Here is an 18,652-nt window from a genome sequence, read left to right as displayed (position 1 = left end):
GCAGATGTTTGCACATCAGTGTTTCCCTCGAACCCTCTCAGGGAGAAAATCTTACAGTCCTCCACTGCATCAATCTGGTGCTCTTTGAGAGCAAAATCAAGAGCTCCATCCTATTTTCAGTGTCCAAATTGAACAGAGTAAAGTCTTTGCACTGACTTTGCATTGTACCTGAACTTTAAAGTGGAAACTCACTGTGAAAATGACTCCAGTTAAAAGTTACAAGTCACCTATTTCAATGGCACTTGAGTAAAAGTCTTAAAGTATCTAATTGTAACAGTACTAATTACAATTGAGCTTGTATTGAATTCAGGCTCAAAGATGCACAAGCCCTCAAAACCTAAGGGACATATAGGTAAAAACAAAGACCAAGAAAGAAAATAAAGTAGGGGGAATCTTCAAAGGGAAAACAAGAAAGAAGGTTTTTTCTTACCCCACTGGCAGATATTTTTTTCTTGTTTTAAACAAAAACTAAGAAGATTTTGATACATTTTTTTTTCAGAAAATAAGACTTAAGTCATTTTGCTTCTCAAATAAATGTATCTTTATTTAAGAATGTTTGGATATTTGCAATGGAAAACAAGACAAAAATAGTAAGACAATTTTTTTTTTTTGCAGTGAATAAAATAATACTAAGTGAAACTGCAGCCATGTCCTCATCTGATATGAAGCACCTGTGATTTGGCAGCGAGCTGCTAATGCACTCACATTCACATGCTGTGGATTTGTTGACCAGTCTGAGTGCTTTTAAAGGACAAAACACACAAGATCCAGTAGCTTCAGTATCTTGCAGATGGAGACATCGCCTCTTCCACAGCAGAAACAGTTAGTGTGCCTTGCTAAATGTAATGAATAAAGGCTGTTGTCATTTGAAATGTAGTTGAGTAAAGAGTAGATATATTTATTTAAAAATATAGAGAGTAGAGAGTAAAAGTTGCTAATATGCTTGCAAAGTAGCCAAAAAGATACGATAAATAAAACTGTATTAACCACATTTACTCAAATACTTTACACCCTGAAACACAACAGACAATATACTTTTTTAATGAAATTGTAGCCTTTTGTGATCTAATAAGCACAATAGGCCATATCATGATTTTGATTTTAGTTTGACTAACAAATGCTTTGCCAAAGCAATGGTGCAAAACACAACACTAGAGATCTTTAAAAATGAAGCTTCTTTCCACCATGCGATAATAAAATTCTAAATGTTTCTCACAATTCAGACTTTTCCCCAGAATAGCAAGAGATACAGTAAACTTCCATTTCTGAATAAAAAAAGTCATAATTTTAGGATAAAAAGTTGCAATAACCTTTTCATTTTTGATTCCATATGGTGAAAAAAAGAAACAGAAGCATAGAAACAGTTATATGTGTATAGAGAGTGAGTGTGTGTGTGAGAGAGTGAGTGTGTGTGTGAGAGAGTGAGTGTGGGGGGGGGGGACTTAAACCTGAATACACACCAGCTCATGGGAACTTGTGTCATGGTGGGGACCTAAATTGGAATCACTCCCAGCCTTCACACATGAAGTGGTGTGGATGTGTTTAAGGACAGGTCACCTTTGTTTTTATAGTGGTTTATACAATACAGATTGTTTCTTGCAGCTTCACAGGATTAAACAGGAAAGTAACTCAATCAATAACTGTTTTACATCCACCTATATTTAGCAAATTTTGGAATATCACATAAAAAAATGCTGAATGGAAATGCAAAGATGCGCATAACTTCTAAAAATGTGCATTAAAAAAAAACATATATTCCTTTAAATCGATGGCACGATTGCCTTCCCAAAAATCAGGCGTCCAAACACAAGATAACATGACCGCATTTGCTATTGCATTTCCTCTGCTACAAGTCATTTGTTTTGTAGGAGAAAACAGTGCTTTGTTCTCAAATGTTTTATGTGCTATTGTTATTTTGCTCACAAGATAAATTCACATCTTTCAAAAATGAGACAAATCCAAACTCTGATATAAAGCAGCTGTATAAGACAATAGTATCATTATTCAGCTCCAGTGTTGATTCAGTTCAGTTTAATAACTGGGTGAGTGTTGCAAAATTCATGAATTATGATTGAGTTTGATTCGGCTATAAAGCAGCTCCACAGAAGACAAGAGTTTCATCCTCCAGCTCAAGTTTTGTTCTCATCCAGTGGTGTTAGTGCAGTCAAATGATATTGCTGAATACTAAGTTTCTTTTAAACCCCAACTGAGCAAGCCAAGGTGGCAAAGAACCCAAACTCCATCGGGTTAATCACTTCCTGTTCTCTGTTATTTGGCACCTGATGAAGGCATGTTTGGGCTGATATGCATTTGTGATTCTTGATATAAAGCAGCCCTGCAAATAAAGGCTTTTTAAATACTATTTTTTTTACTATAATTTTTTTTTTTTTGCGATAAGATCCACTTACAATTGCTATTTTTAAAATTGATTTTCATACTTAAGAAGGCTTGAAAAAAATGGTAGTATAAGCATTCTGTGATCACAATGAAGAAAGGGTGAAATTAGCCCAAAGCCAGAAAACAGGAAATGACATCACAGAGGGGACACCCCAGCACTCATGACAAGATCAGTTTGATTCTTAAAAATAATTTGACCTTTTTATAGCATGGCAGGGTTAGTTCTGTGGCTTGTACCATGAAGCCGGTTTAGCTGGCCAGTCAGGTGTATTTTAGATTAGTCTGCACCGAGGCTGGGTTTTAGTTCCCATAACTTACACTGCACAGCTACCCTTGTTCTGGGTAAGAGATCTCAAACTCCAACTGGACCAATCAGCTGTGAGCAAACTGACACATCTCTGACGCAATAAAGCCACTCCCCCACTGGCATGTGATTGGCTGTTCATTACTGATGTCACACTTTCAAGTGTACACGCTCCAAACGTCACCGTACAGGCCTCAGGTCGTGATTAAAGAAGCATCTGTTTGAAAATAATGATTAAGATATGTGCTATCATGCATTCAAGGTTTAAAGAAAACATGCATGTAGAATTTAAATCGAAAAATATATAGTTTTACATGGTACATGGTTTATTCTGTCCAATAGTGCTTCTCATTGAAACAGCTGGCTTAAGAGAATATTCTTATTTACATCTTTTTATTTTTTTAACTGAACAGAAAACTATGCATTATGATGCACAGTATTCAGTAGCAGTAAACCAATATCTCATTCTGAAAATACTAATGTATTTGGTGCCATCTAGTGGAAACCATGACATTAAAATATTTACTAAATGACAAAGTGCAACATTTAAAAACTGCATTTGAGTTATGAAATATAACTCCATTGTAGAGTATGTGTCCAAACAAGCAATCATTACAAATTTAAATCAACCAAAATAAAGGAGAATAAAAAGCACACACAGGACGTCTGTTTTGCAGCTGAAGTGTGAAGACATCACATGGAATAAAGGCAGCATTTAGGTTGCCAGCACAAAGCAATGCATCTGACTCAGGCCTGCCACATGCTCTTGTGAAACAAAGTGTGCACTGGAGCTGCTTGCAGCGTCTTGATATCTATCAGCTCTTTGTTGTGGCTTGTGCACGGCAGCATCAACGGAAACCGTGTCAAGTAAGAACATGTGCTGCACTTTAGCAAGTCAGCAGCAGTGGCGATGAAGCCCAAGCCTGATGAAACGTTCTCTCTGTGTCAGGAAGACGTCCAATCCGAAATACAGAGCACTTCAATCACACAAGCCAATGCAACTCAAAGAAGGGCATGCAAACTGTGTAAAAATTTATTTTGCATAATTTAAAATAATTTCACGGTTAGTTAATTTATACAATTTGTTTTGGTTATAAAAAGGCAGTTTTGACAAAAATCGAGTTCCCAGTGTATAAATGTAGTACCACATACCATAGACACACAGCCGCACTATTACTCTGAAAGATGAAACGGAAAGCAGTTCACGGTCACAATCGCTCGTCATTCACCACCGTCACACCTAATAGTGATATCAGCATTTGCACAGATTTAATTTCCCTTACACAGCAACAACACTTACATGGAGTTTGGCAACTGAATTCAAAGTAAGTAATGATTCGAGACACTGTCCTGGTTTAACGACAGAAACAAACACTGCGAATGGTATCAGGTGCGACTCAAACGTTAACATACACGCGTCCAATTACTCCACAATACATCTTTGTTTTTTTCCAAAGGCACTCTTTGGCCAACTTTGGCAGACAATTCAGAAAAAGCTAAAAACACACACAAAATTGACTGTTTCAGTTATTAAAACATCGGCTGTCTAGTCACAGGTTTCCACACCACACTGCCATTCAATGATGTCAGTTTTGCAAAAGGTTTAACCACGACTTCCAGTTCTGAAAGCTAATCACATATCAGCGGAGTAAAACATCACATCAAAACCCTGCAGCTCACCGACCGGAAATCGTCTCGCATCTTAAAGGCTGATGTACGTTGAGATGAGGATACTGAAATACAGTGGCCAGTGCTGTTCGGGCCTCCTTTTGAACATGCAAAACCACAAATAAAAATCGTCGGTTAATAATAACATAAACCCAAACCACTGCCTTTGAATGAGACGTGTGCAATGATACGCTGAACATGCCTGCTGCTCAGTCTTTGGGTTGGGAAGACACATCAGCGTTTTGGTGTTTGCGAGGCATTCACTAAAAACAAACGACCAGTGACTCTCGTGGAGCGTTAAATACCGAGGCAGAACCGAACTGACATGGCGGCAGATAAGAGTAACTCTATGGTGAACTCCAGTAACCTGACTGACCATCGCTGAAGAGGAAAATACGGGTCGATGCCTGAATCTGCCATCGCGACAACAGTACTAACGCTTGTTTAGCAGCGGGACGCAGCCCTTATTAAACAGCACATAAGGCACGATTCTCAGGATGATGGGTTAATAAAACTTCAGGGTCACATTTAACCCCAAAATCACAAATAAGAAAATATATTTTGCTAGTTTGGTCCATTAAGATGTTTTGCATTTGTAAAATATAATTGGAAATGTACAGCATTACAGTATTTGTTGAACTATAAATATATTTTAAAAATCAGTCATTGCGTCTGGGAGATATTTCTTTCTTGCATTGTGGGAAATTACCTTTTTTTTTTTTGCATTATTGGATTTTATTGCTCTTTAAAAAGATTTAATTTCTTTATGGAAAGTATCATTATTTTTTTCTTTAGATTTTGGAGTAAAATTCAACCTTTTCTATATGAAATTCACACATATCAGTGCAACCCAAACAATCCATTTTACACAACCTGTCGAAATATTGCTGAACAGCTATGGATTAAACATATGCGCATTTTAAAAAAAATCATTTTGAAGGCACATCAAAGATTTGTCTGGGACATCTATAACCGTAAGTCTGATGTGTCGACCTCATTCAGTCTTCATTATATTGCACTTTATCTAAAAGCACAGGACGCCGCGAGTCAAGGCAGTAGAAATCCCTACAGGCTCCCGACGGACACGGACGATCCTTATCTTTCATTAAGTGGATCTGGCAACAAACTTATTAATCAACAACAAAAAACAGGCAAGCAACTTTAGACTGGTTTACAAGGGAATGAGACATGAAGTAGTCAGCGAAACCAAATCAGAAAGTCCTTAAAGAGCGAGAAAGTGAGATGAGACCAGGTTGGGCCCCTGTACATCTTGTTTATGAGTTCATCTCCGTCTCGGCCGACTATAAGAGCACACACTTCTTGGTATTCTTTTTGGTAACGGGGTAGAGCACGGCGCGCACGGCCTCCACAAACACCTCCCGCACTCCCTCCTGCAGCAATGCAGAGCACTCCAGGTACTTGACGGCGCCGATCTGCTTGGCCAGAGCGCCGCCCTGCTGGTGAGAGGTGGGTGCCAGGCCCTGCTCCTTCAGCTTCTTGACCGTCTCCGAATCCGTGCGCAGATCCCTCTTAGTGCCCACCAGCAGGATGGGAACGCTGGGGCAGTGGTGGGTCACCTCGGGGTGCCACTTGTGCCGCACGTTGGCGAAAGACGAGGGGCTGCCGATGGAGAAGCAGATGATGAAGACGTTGGTCTGTGGGTAGGAGAGCGTGCGCAGGCGGTCGTACTCCTCCTGCCCCGCCGTGTCCCACAGGTTGAGGCTGACCGTACGGCCGTCCACACTCATCTGAGCGCTGTAGTTGTCGAACACGGTGGGGATGTACTCCTCGGGAAAGGCGTTGGTGGTGTAGGAGATGAGGAGGCATGTCTTGCCCACCGCCCCGTCGCCCACCACCACACACTTAATAGTCTGCATTTTGCGTCCTCACGGCAGTGGCACCTGCGGCCAAGAGCAGGCTTTCAGACAGAGCACGAAACAGACTGATGCATTCTGTACTCTGCTTAAAGGGTTAGTTCACCCAAAAATGATAATTAGACCATGAATTACTCACCCTCAAGGCATCCTAGGCGTATATGACTTTCTTCTTTCAGACGAAGATTAAAAATTGTCCTGGCTATTCCAAGCTCTATCATTGCAGTCAGCGGGTGTTGCATGCATCAGTCCAAAAGAAGTGAAATAAAGCGCATGCATCCATAATTAAAAGTCTCTCACACGGCTCCGGGGGGTGAACAAAGGCCTCCTGTAGCGAATCAATGCGTTTTTGTAAGAAAAATATCCATATTCAAAACGTAATAATCACTTTAATGTAGCTTGCGCCAACAGTCCTACTACACGGAAGCAGCTCCAGGCGGATGACGTATGAGTTCAGCGTAGCGCATGCGCCGGTGAGGATGACTTGAGGGTGAGTAATTTATGGGCTAATTATCATTTTTGGGTGAACTAACCCTTTAAAAAGTGAAAAGCACCGTTTCTACCAAAACAGTTATTATGACTATGATAGAAAAACTCTTGTTATTTGGTATCAGCACTGTGCTGTCATAAAAAAAAGATATTATCCCGTGTGCCGTGTTGAAAATCCTCCACCTTATTTGGTGTTTCAGGTCAAAAATGTCCAGCCTTTTAAACTGCTTGAAATCTCTCATTATGCTGCATTATTGTGAAATATTGGGCTTTATATTTTTGTCAACACATTTTCTTTAAATTGGCACAGGTTTCGTAGTTTTTATTTATTTATTTTTGGACCTGTGCTAATTGAAAGAAAATGTGTTGACAAAAAGATTAAACCCAATATGTGGTAAATAATATTGCATAATGAGATATTTATAAGCAATTTTTTTGTAGGCTGGTCATTTTTGATTGGGAACACCACAAGTGTTACAAGGTGGGAAAAAATCCCAAAAGCATAAAATTATAAATATGTTAGGAAGCTGTTATTACCTTATGTGAGCAAAGTCAGTATGTTTTAGTCTAATGTGATAACATTAACTAGCATTTTCAAAAAAGAACATTTAATAAAAGAAAAGAAAATCCTCTCTGGGTCAAAATGACCAGAACACAACATGAGGGTTCAGCAAAGTAACACAACTGTTCCGAAAGCTTTTTCAATATCACATATTAATTTCTTACAAACAATAAGAATAATAAACGGTGTAAGTATGGTATTTCCTGCCAGAAACATGGTGATTAAGTTCTAACTTTAGATGTATTTGTGCTTTATTATGAAGAATTAATAGAAGTTTACACTAAGGAAATCACATTGACCTTGCGTTTCAAATCACAGTAAAAAAAAATTCTGATTAAAAGTTTCCAGGATCTCCGCTGGTGCTGCCAGTGGAACTAAACCCAAACGATCATGATGGAAACAAAAAATACACTGCTGCTCAAAAGTTTGGGATCAGTAAGATTTGTAAAGTCTCTTCTGCTCATCAAGGCTGCATTTATTTGAGCAGAAATACAGAAAAAAACAGTAATACTGTGAAATATTATTGCAATTTAAAATAATGGTTTTCTATTTTAATATACTTTAAAATATAATTGATTCCTGTGATGCAAAGCTGAATATTCAGCATCATTACTCCAGTCTTCAGTGTCACATGATCTTCAGAAATCATGCTAATATGCTGATTAATGATCAATGCTGGAAACAGTTTTGCTGCTTAATATTTATTTAATTAAATTTTTTATGGAACCTGTGATACTTTTTTCCAGGATTCTTTGATGTATAAAATAAAAAAACAGTGCTTATTTCAAATAGAAATCTTTTCTAACAATATAGGCTAAGTCTTTATCATCACTTTTTATCAACACATCCTTGCTGAAAAAAAGCATTAAGTGATTTCAAAAAAATAAAAATAATGACCCCAAACTTTTGAACTTTTTAATAAATGCTGTTCTTTTTAACTTCCTATTCATCAAAGAATCCTGAAAAAAGTATCACGGGTTCCAAACAAATATGAAGCAGCACAACGGTTTCCAACATTGATAATAAATCAGCATATTACACTGATTTCTGAAGACTCTCAGGTGAGTGAAGTGTCACAATCTCTCCGTTATTGCGGAAGCTGCTAACGCTAGCCGCTAGATTAGCTATCAAACACTTCATAAGTTAGACAACAAGTCTCGTATTCATATTTAAGTCCTTTACACAACGCATGCTATTAACGATGTGTTAATGTAATTTAACAAGTTACTTGATTTCGGAAACAGCCTTCTCAGACCGACATTGCTTAGCTGCTATTAGCGGCGACTGTCCAAACACCCGTCTACACTTCACACGACGCTGAAGCACAACTTACCCGTTATAATAATCAAAATATTACTACAATCAGTAGTTTACTGTACATTGCAATTACGGTTCTTGTCGTTATTACGGGTAACAGTGTTTTTGCTTTCACTACTGTAGTGTGTAAGGATGCTTTGCTAATTTATGTAAAACAGTCACGCCACGAACGCACTTTTCATATAATAATAATAATAATAATAATAATCGCAGGCTGCAGCGTGAGCGCTGTCGTTCTGACGCGTCGCGCTTCAGTCACACATTATCAGACGCGCCCAAAGACAAGTATTTCCTGTATTTCTTTCACACCCGTAACTTCTGTTTTACACAGAAAACGGACACCAGAGCAAACACGAGTCTTCATGTAAGCCATAACGCGATGATAAAACTTATGAAACGAGTTTTTAGACGTGCTCACCGCCTCTGAAGTCCTCGCGCCTCTCCGACCAGTGCTCAAAACCGCGTTCGCGCACTCTGATCCGCCGGAAGTCGCAGCAGCTCGGCTTCAAAATAAAAGCCCTTTCTTTCTCTCGCGAAAACCTCGTTAGGAATCGTTTCTGCGGCTCAGGTTTGAGTGTTGCGTTTGCGACTTACTGGATAACGCTCATTTTAATTAACTATTAAAAAGGACCGCCCAATCTGGAAACCGGAGTAATAATATATTTCACTGTAAACACAGATTTGTTCTCATGCTTAGATGCGAGATATAAACTCGCTGTTCTAAGAGTCTGAATTGTGAGAGATAAATTCTGTGTGAAGAAATGTCCAAACGGTGAGATATAAACTCGTATATAAAAAAAAAAAAAAAAAAAAAAAACGTTCGATTGTAATATATAAACTCAGAATTGTGAAATAAAAAGTTTATTCCGTGACAAAACAATAAATTGCAAGAAAGTAGAAATTCTGTTTACAATTCTACCAGAAGAATCAACTGAAGTTAAGAATTGTAGGCATACTAGCATCATAAAATTAAATGTTCAAAAATTATAAACAATTATTTAAGTGACAACTGTATTACAAAAGTAATATATTTTTGAGTTATGAATTATTATATTGCATGCAAATATGTGGTTTATATTTAAAATATTAACTTAAAACCTCAAGGAGTACTTAAAGCAAATATTTTACCTCAAAGGGCTGACAAAAAGGGTTCATTTAACCTGTGCTTCTATCCAACGCCAAATGTCAAACACCAGCTGATTACAGAGAGCAGATCATTTTGATCATAACCCACAGTTATATTAGCAAGAAGCACAAGAAATGCAGTTATGATCCTGGAGCTCCTCCAACACGGAGACATTCAAAACAGAGTTAACCTGGAAAACACACAAATATGAGTTCAAACACAATTTTATTATAAAAGACTGCACTGGAATATTACTCTCTTTAAGCCTATTAAATCATTCGATTCCAACATTTAACATCTTCAACAGACATCAGCCTTTGTACAGAGGCAGAAAAAGAAAAGCAGAGAGGAGATTGGGATTGTTAAGAGACAAACAGAACGTAATCCTTCACAATCATAACACAACATCACTGATTTAAATAAAACGAGCTGAAATCACTAGTAAAGGTAGATCAGATGAATTCACCTCACCTGCCCTTTACAGTGTACTTTAAAGAAGGACACAGAGCCGTATTGTTGTAGAGGTGCGCTCTATATAACCCTGCTTGATTCTCAATGCTGGTACGATCAGCCAAATTATAATCAATTCCACATCATATTGTTGATTATCTTTCATAGTTTCATCCTCTCAGCGTAAACATGTGCACAAGCTTACAAGATGGACAGAACAGATGTCATTTAAATATGAAACATTGGTGTCTTGAAACAAAGTAGCCCTGCTTTTATACACACTCGCTGCAGATATAGACATCCTGAAGCCGTTCAGCCACACATTCAGCCTCATTCATTCCCAAAAAAACCACACTTATCGAAGACACCTTGAGAAGGTCACACCACACGGTGCCCGCAGGCAGGAATGCATGTCTGAATGGCTCGAGTCACACGCTCACCTTAAACCCCAGATCAAACGCTTGCACAGTTCGCTTCAAGACCGATGCAGATTATTTCCAGCAGACACAATGAATGAATTTGAACTCCTAGACATTAAGGGAGGTGGATGAGGAGCCGTGATGATATTGTAAAACACAGTATGTGTGAAAATAATGTGTGTATGCCGCTCAGGGAAACACGTTCATGCTCCCAAACCATTCAGTCCATATCAAACTCTCAGGCTTTACTGCTGGCCCTCCTTCTTCTCTCCCGTTTCTCCTCCGGAGCCGGAGCCACTGCTGCCTTCCCTCTCCGATGCCATCTGACAAACACAAGCACAGTCAATATTACTCCAGTCATCAGGGGACAGACTGCACACAAATAATGTTACAATGCATCAAGTGTACAAGATACAGTATTTCAGGTCAAATTCAGACAATGCTTCTACATAACCTATATGTGACCCTGGAGCACAAAACCAGTCATAAGGGTCAGTTTTTTTAAGTTGAGATTTATACACCTTTTCTGAATAAATAGCTTTCCATTGATGTATGGTTTGTTAGGATCGGACAATATTTGGCTGAGATACAACTATTTGAAAATCTGGAATCTGAGGGTGCAAAAAAAAATCTAAATACTGAGAAAATCATCTTTAAAGTTGTCCAAATGAAGTTCTTAGCAATGCATATTACTAATCAAAAATTAAGTTTTGATATATTTACGGTAGGAAATTGACTAAATATCTTCATGGAACATGATCTTTCCTTCATATCCTAATGATTTTTGGTTTAAAAGAAAAATCATACAATGTATTGTTGGCTATTGCTACAAATATACCCCAGCGACTTAAGACTGCTTTTGTGCTCCAGGCTCACATATGTTTTACTAAACTTCAACACTAATAAATGTCTTTATTATTAATACTACTACCACCACTATTATATTATACAACTGCAATGCTCATCCCAAACCGTCCTTCGGATGAGACGTTAAACAAGGCCCTGATTCTCTGTTAGGGGTGTTGAAATTAACCCATGCATCGCGATGTGGATGATTCTGCATCGATGCAGTGATAAGACCATAATCCATTAAAGCCTACTGAGGTCGTTCGCATACGCACTTGTCACGAGAGTATTAAAAAAAATGCACCCACTATTTTTAAATCCGTGATCAGGGAACATTTGGGAAAAACCAAGCTTGACAGTGAGTGCATCCACCCGCAGTTATTTCAGTGTTTTACTTTAAATGTGCTTTCATTGATGCCGTTTGGTGTGCAGCGCGTATTAGATGCACGAAACTCACATACTGAGACTTTCACGTTTGCTTTGTGTGTGTTTGTCCTGAAGCTGGATCGCGGCTGCGGTTAATGCATCTCTGAATACTTTAATGGTAGGAAATTGATGTAAACAGTCAGTTATGTTTTCAGAGCAGGACAAAGCATCTGATGTGTGGAAACAGACTGCATTCACACTAATGCACAGATCTATTAAAGCTGCCACTGTCTATGATCTCATCAGTAATAATGCGGAGGGAAACATTTTTTTATCCATAACTATGATCGTCTGTAAACTTTCGGACGCTCAAAGCACTCTCAGATACGGAAAGTACTTTTTGTTTATCACTTGCAATTGCCTTTCTCCACTTTATTACTTTATATTTGCTTGCATGTTTTGAAGCTATATTTATTTGGTTAAGTTCTTAACAAACGTGTTGATTTATTACTAATTTGTAATTATTTTAAAAAGTAGCCTGCTTATATAATTTAATAAAAATGCACAAAATAAATTGGATATAATCGTGATAGAAAAGCGCTATATAAATGTAATGAATTATTAATATTGTTATTAACTGTAATGCTCTTTCAAACCAGTCCACTGTTTGACAGCAAGAGCTCAATGTTTGGATCAATATAAACAATGCAGTGCATTTCTTCCATAGCACATGAAATGTCCTGAAAGCTCGTCAGAAGGCAAAATATGAGCAGGTCAAACTAAGCTCAAAAGCTTCGGCAGCTCTTAATCAGAAAGCAATGTTAAAAAGGGGGTTACTAGAGTAAAACGAGTGAACTGACCTTCTTGTATGCCATCTCGAAGAGTTTGAGCGAGGCCTGCTGCAGGTTTGTGGCCGCTTGTTTGATGTTTTCTCCCGTCTCGGCGTCCTGCCGTGAGAGCAGCTCTCGCACTTTAGCCATCTCCTCCTTCAGTTTGTTACACTGCAGAGAGAGATTACAAACATTCACACTCTAAAACACCTCTAAAACACCGGCGTTTGAGCTCCTCAGACAGCAGTCAGACCTCATCGGCAGGCAGCTGATCCTTAAACTCCTCCATCTTTGACTCGGTGTCGTGAACGATGCCCTCGGCCATGTTAACCGCTTCCACGCGATCCTTTAAACCGAGATCAATCAGTTCAGACACTGCAACAGGTTTTAAGGTGCGACAAATAAGACCACGTCTAATGCGGTTTCAAATAGTGACATCGCATATTAGCAGAACTGTGATTGTGAATCATTTGTGACCCTGGAGCACAAACCAGTCTTAAGTGTCAATTTTTCTGAATAAATGAGCTTTCCATTGATGTATGGTTTGTTAGGAGAGGACAATATTTGGTCGAGATACAACTATTTGAAAATCTGGAATCTGAGGGTGCAAAAAAAATCTAAATATTGAGAAAATCATCTTTAAAGTTGTCCAAATTAAGTTCTTAGCAATGCATATTACTAATCAAATTAAGTTTTGATATATTTACAGTAGGAAATTTACAAAACATCTTCATGGAACATGATCTTTCCTTAATGTCCTAATGATTTTTGGCATACAAGAAAAATCTATAATTTTGACCCATACAATGTATTGTTGGCTATTGCTACAAATATACCCCAGCGACTTAAGACTGCTTTTGTGCTCCAGGGTCACATTCGCAGACATGAATCGAGATGCTACCTTCCGTCTCCGGTCCTCCTCTGCGTACTTCTCAGCGTTCTTGATCATGTTTTCAATGTCGTCTTTGCCGAGTCCACCAGATGACTGGATGACAACTGAACGAAACATGCATAAAATAATATGAGATTAATGTTTTTTTCATAAAGACAACTTAAATGCAACATTTTTGGGACTGTAAAAGTGGACATTGCATACTAGAGAGGAGTCGAGCTGAATGCGAGGTTGCAGTGGACATCTTCAAAAATAAAATCTTTCAAAGATGTTGTAATTTGCAGTCATATTGCATTACTGCAGTCACTACACAACAGTGGCCTAAAGCAATGACTAAACCATCTTTTCTTGGAGAACTAGCTCACATTACCCCTCATAACACAGGTCAAAGTCATTTCTGAAGTTATATTTTAGTGAAAAATAAAAAAAAAAAAAAAAAGTGTGTGGAGTTCCTTTGGGAACAACATGCATCATTGATTTTGACTGATTTTTGTCTCACTCTGCTGTTCTCGGCCGGTGCCCTTGTCTTTAGCGGAGACGTGCACGATCCCGTTAGCGTCGATATCAAAGGTGACTTCAATCTGAGGAACACCACGAGGAGCCGGAGGGACGCCGACCTGTTCAGCACATAAATACAACATCTGAGCCATGACTGGATATGAAAAAACACGTTTATGGTCTTCTCTAGCATGCTTCCTAATCTAGATGTCTAATAAACCTAGCACTGCGTATTATGAGTGTTGACATTAAGTAAAGATCATGTTCCATGAAGATATATTGTAAATATCTTACCATAAATATATCAAAACTAGTAATATGCATTGCTAAGAACTTAATTTGAACAACTTTAAAGGTGACTTTATCTCAATATGTAGATTTTTTTGCACCCTCAGTTTCCAGATTCTCAAATAGTTGTATCTCAGCCAAATATTGTCCTATCCTAACAAACCATACAACAATGGAAAGCGCATTTATTCAGCTTTCAGCTGATGTAGAAATCTCAATTTTGAAAAATTGACACTTAAGACTCCAGGGTCACATATTTTAGTGAAAGATTAAAGAAAAAGTCTGGATTTCCTTTGGGAATAGCATATATCATTGATGTTTGTCTGGACTCACTCTGCTGTTCTCGGCCGGTGCCCTTGTCTTTAGCGGAGACGTGCACGATCCCGTTAGCGTCGATATCAAAGGTGACTTCAATCTGAGGAACACCACGAGGAGCCGGAGGGACGCCGACCTGTTCAGCACATAAATACAACATCTGAGCCATGACTGGATATGAAAAAACACGTTTATGGTCTTCTCTAGCATGCTTCCTAATCTAGATGTCTAATAAACCTAGCACTGCGTATTATGAGTGTTGCTGGCTCTTTGTGCCTCTTCTGTAAGTCTGGATAAAAACGTCTGCTAAATGCATACATGTAAAGGTGCATGTGAATGTTTTGTACCAGGGTGAACTGTCCCAGAGTCTTGTTGTCTGCAGCCATCTCTCGCTCTCCCTGACAAACCTTGATCTCTACTTGAGTCTGTCCATCAGCAGCGGTGGAGAAAACCTGAGAAGCACATCAACATCAACCAAAGTTCATATCAGTCCATATGGACACATTAGAGCAGAGCAACACCGCTTCAAAAAAATGACAAAAAATGTTTACCAACATATGTGACCCTGGAGCACAAAACCAGTCGTGTCAATTTTTTGAAATTGAGATTTATGCATCATCTGAAAGCTGAATAAATAATCTTTCCGTTGATGTATGGTTTGTTAGGAGAGGACAATATTTGGCCGAGATACAACTATTTGAAAATCTGGAATCTGAGGGTGCAAAAAAAATCTAAATATTGAGAAAATCATCTTTAAAGTTGTCCAAATGAAGTTCTTAGCAATGTATATTACTAATCAAAAATTAAGCTCTGATATATTTACGGTAGGAAATTTACTAAATATCTTCATGGAACATGATCTTTACTTAATATCCTAATGATTTTTGGCATAACAGAAAAATCTATAATTTTGACCCATACAATGTATTGTTGGCTATTGCTACAAATATATCCCAGCGACTTAAGACTGCTTTTGTGCTCCAGGGTCACATATCTTATATTGGGTCATTGATATGTACCAATATTGTTATATTTACCTACATAGGTTTATTAAAGTGATATCACCTAAAATTAAATAATTTAGGCTACTATGTTCAAAGAATGCGTTTCAAATATGAAACAGTTTTGTGCGTTTGATATGACATAAGGGTGTCTTCAAAAAGATTCATAAGATAAGAGGCTGTTTTTCTGTTAATTAAATCTGTGTATAATCACATACTAACACTGATCAATGCACATACATAAAGCACATCAATTATGGTCGACAGAAGCTCACAGGTGCCTGCTTAGTGCAGAGGAACCAATAAGGTTTGTTTTCATGTACCAAACAAGTTCAGTCAATCCGTTGACCATATGTGAAGAGATCCATTTATGTGTGTTGATCAACACGTATATGTGAATAAAGCCATATATTAATTCTGTTCATCATATAAAATGATCATGTCGCTTCAAAAGATTTGATTTAAACTGCTTGATTCATATGAATCATGTTTACGATGTCTTTATTAACTTTCTGAAGCATCAAAGTCAGGGTGAAACAGACAGAAGTCTATCAGGGTTTCAAATAAGGTGTGAACTAACCCTTAAAAAAATAAAGATAAACTGTTGATTCAGAGATCGAAGATGACAGTGATACTGAAAGCCATGTCTGATAGTGAAGCTTAATTCAGCCACGATGCAAGGAGGAAGACGAGGTTTGAGCACGAAGAGCTTCAGAAGCTTACCTGGCTCTTCTTGGTGGGGATGGTTGTGTTTCTGTTGATGAGTTTGGTGAAGACTCCTCCCAGAGTCTCGATGCCGAGAGACAGAGGAGTGACGTCCAGCAGCAGCACGTCGGTCACGTCTCCGGCCAGAACGCCTCCCTGGATGGCCGCTCCGATGGCAACGGCTTCATCTGGGTTCACAGACTTACTGGGAGCGCGACCAAACAGATCCTGGACCGTCTGCTGGACCTGAGGACGCACACGTGCAGGAATCAAGACGCTTCAGGACAGTAGACGGATCGGGCCTCTGCCGTGTCCTCATGAAAGTTATTCATTTGCACGTGTTTTTAAAGCTTTGTCAATTTAAAAGCATGAGAAGACGCGAAAAGCACACAAAGCGCAAGAGACAAGAGAACTCCATTCAGCACTCGCGTTCTTCTTGCACTATAACAGACAAACACACCTTGCCAATTTGAACATTAAAGCGATTTTAACACATTCAAGCACAAGAAGATGTGAATAACTTAGTCACTCAGTGTGTTCTGTGTGCACAGCGCAAGCCCCGTATGGAGTGACAGACAAATACATACAATATATTAGACCCATAAATTGTGTTTAAAGTGACCGCGCCTAATTTATCAGCTGCTGTTGGTGTCCTTATAAAGCAATAAGCCGTGGTTTACAGTGAATTTATAACAGCTAAGGGGTGAAGCGGAGTGCCTAAAACCCCCTTAGCTGTTATAAATTCACTGTAAACCACAGCTTCACGGGGCTTACTGCTTTTATAAAACGGTTATTCCATATACGTAGTACGGTTTCACAAAATAAAACAGCAAATAAAGTGTAATATTAATAAACACAGTATTCTTCCACCAAACAATGTAGTTCCTCAGAAACAGTTGTGGTTGCAACAAAGTGGTTGCCGAGCAACAGACAAACGTAAACAAAGGTGTATGTTACATTGTAGAATAATTTACAACAGCTTCGAACGCGGCTCAGCCAATCAGAATCAAGGACCGAAACGCTCCGCTTTATAAATGTTAACAATGAGCTTAACAATGATTAATCTATATATTTAATTCATACATAATTCATATGCAATGTTATTTTACATTTAAGTTTTCAACTTCTGTACTTATAAAAATCTCAAGCATCTTTAATTTGTATCATTGTTGTGTTTATTTGTGCTGTTGCATGTAATTTGTTCATTTGTTCTTATCTACTGACTGTTCATGTCTTTAATAAGGTCTGAACTTTATATTTGTCAGGCTAGCATTTCTTGCTGTGGTACTGAAATTGGAATGGAGAATTGTAAAATTTCTGTGTCATATAAGCTTATTTATTAGAATAAAAGATAACATGGGTCAAAAACAATGATACCATTTTTTGTGGCATGGCCAGTGAAAATATTGACAAGGCGAGTAAAAAATTGAACCACTGGCCCGACTGGACCAGTAGAAAAAATCCTTAGAGAGTCTTTCGGTTACCTTCGGCATGCGGCTCATTCCTCCCACCAGCAGCACTTCTCCAATGTCACTCTTGGAGACCTCTGCGTCCTGCATGGCCTTCTGACAGGGCTCCACGGTTCTGCGGATCAGATCCGCCACGATGCCCTCGAACTGAGCGCGGGTCAGCTTCATGTTCAGGTGTTTGGGGCCAGAGGCGTCCATCGTCAGGTACGGCAGGTTGATGTCCGTCTGTGTGCAGAGATATTACGATACGGTTTCTTAAACTCACCAACATCCACACTCTAAACCAGCAATAACCACTGCATCCTGAAATCTCAAAAACCTGACAAACATACTCATCATAACATGCTGGTATTATATTAGTATTAGGGGTGTGCGATATTGACAAAAATATAATATCGATAACGATAATTAGATGATATTTTGCTGAGTGTGTTATTGTGCTGGTATCTTAAGGACTGCCGTGGACAGCTGAAGTTTTTAATATTCTTCATATTCTGTGAATATTCTGAGAGAAATGAATCTTTTCCAATAAGTTTAAACTTATTTTTAAATTTTATGGGCATTTTTACCTTTATAAAGCCATTTTTGTATAAAAGTGTCCCATTATCTTTTGAGTGAAATTCTTACATTTAATCAGGGAATTATTCCTTATATATTAATTTAATTAATTAAATTAACATTTGGGCTGTTACCAAGCAAATGAAATCAACACAGAAGCTGCATCTGAAGTGGCATTTAGATGCATTTACACACTGTTTAATGCAGGACATGAATGCATTTAACCTGCAGTTACAAATGCATAAATAATGTTTTGATATATTAAACATAAAATGTTG

General features: G+C 38.3%; 2 protein-coding genes and 1 long non-coding RNA gene across 3 annotated transcripts in view; 1 reads left to right on the top strand and 2 right to left on the bottom strand.

Annotated features, from left to right (window-relative positions):
• Window positions 1-3,280: 3,280 nt before the first annotated feature.
• Window positions 3,281-9,119, bottom strand: LOC107684917 (rho-related GTP-binding protein RhoG-like). Its single transcript, XM_016481299.1, has 2 exons — window positions 9,030-9,119; window positions 3,281-6,270 (listed from the first exon to the last, which is right to left on the bottom strand). Exon 2 carries the CDS (start codon window positions 6,244-6,246, stop codon window positions 5,671-5,673), a length of 576 nt encoding a protein of 191 aa, XP_016336785.1. The 5' UTR covers window positions 6,247-6,270; window positions 9,030-9,119; the 3' UTR covers window positions 3,281-5,670.
• An 827-nt stretch (window positions 9,120-9,946) lies between these two features.
• LOC107684916 (stress-70 protein, mitochondrial-like) overlaps window positions 9,947-18,652 on the bottom strand; it is a 21,745-nt gene continuing 13,039 nt past the window's right edge. Inside the window, exons 9-16 of the mRNA XM_016481297.1 lie at window positions 17,832-18,041; window positions 16,366-16,593; window positions 14,989-15,093; window positions 14,660-14,777; window positions 13,550-13,644; window positions 12,902-12,994; window positions 12,679-12,819; window positions 9,947-10,929 (exon numbers count right to left, since the gene is read on the bottom strand). Coding sequence (XP_016336783.1) covers window positions 10,852-10,929; window positions 12,679-12,819; window positions 12,902-12,994; window positions 13,550-13,644; window positions 14,660-14,777; window positions 14,989-15,093; window positions 16,366-16,593; window positions 17,832-18,041 — 1,068 coding nt within the window. The 3' untranslated portion in view covers window positions 9,947-10,851. The remainder of the gene's footprint in view (window positions 10,930-12,678; window positions 12,820-12,901; window positions 12,995-13,549; window positions 13,645-14,659; window positions 14,778-14,988; window positions 15,094-16,365; window positions 16,594-17,831; window positions 18,042-18,652) is intronic.
• LOC107684918 (uncharacterized) overlaps window positions 12,338-18,652 on the top strand; it is a 16,618-nt gene continuing 10,303 nt past the window's right edge. The window contains exons 1-2 of the long non-coding RNA XR_001633901.1: window positions 12,338-12,351; window positions 13,675-13,680. This is a non-coding gene — a long non-coding RNA (uncharacterized LOC107684918). The remainder of the gene's footprint in view (window positions 12,352-13,674; window positions 13,681-18,652) is intronic.

Source organism: Sinocyclocheilus anshuiensis, unplaced genomic scaffold (assembly GCF_001515605.1).
Source record: "Sinocyclocheilus anshuiensis isolate Anshui unplaced genomic scaffold, SAMN03320099.WGS_v1.1 scaffold585, whole genome shotgun sequence".
In the NCBI taxonomy this organism is placed as follows: Eukaryota; Metazoa; Chordata; class Actinopteri; order Cypriniformes; family Cyprinidae; genus Sinocyclocheilus; species Sinocyclocheilus anshuiensis.
This window is presented reverse-complemented; position numbering and strand designations above follow the sequence as displayed.

Coding starts and splice junctions, on each gene's coding strand:
- LOC107684917 (XM_016481299.1), bottom strand. CDS start 6,246: ATGCAGACTATTAAGTGTGTGGTGGTGGGCGACGGGGCGGTGGGCAAG.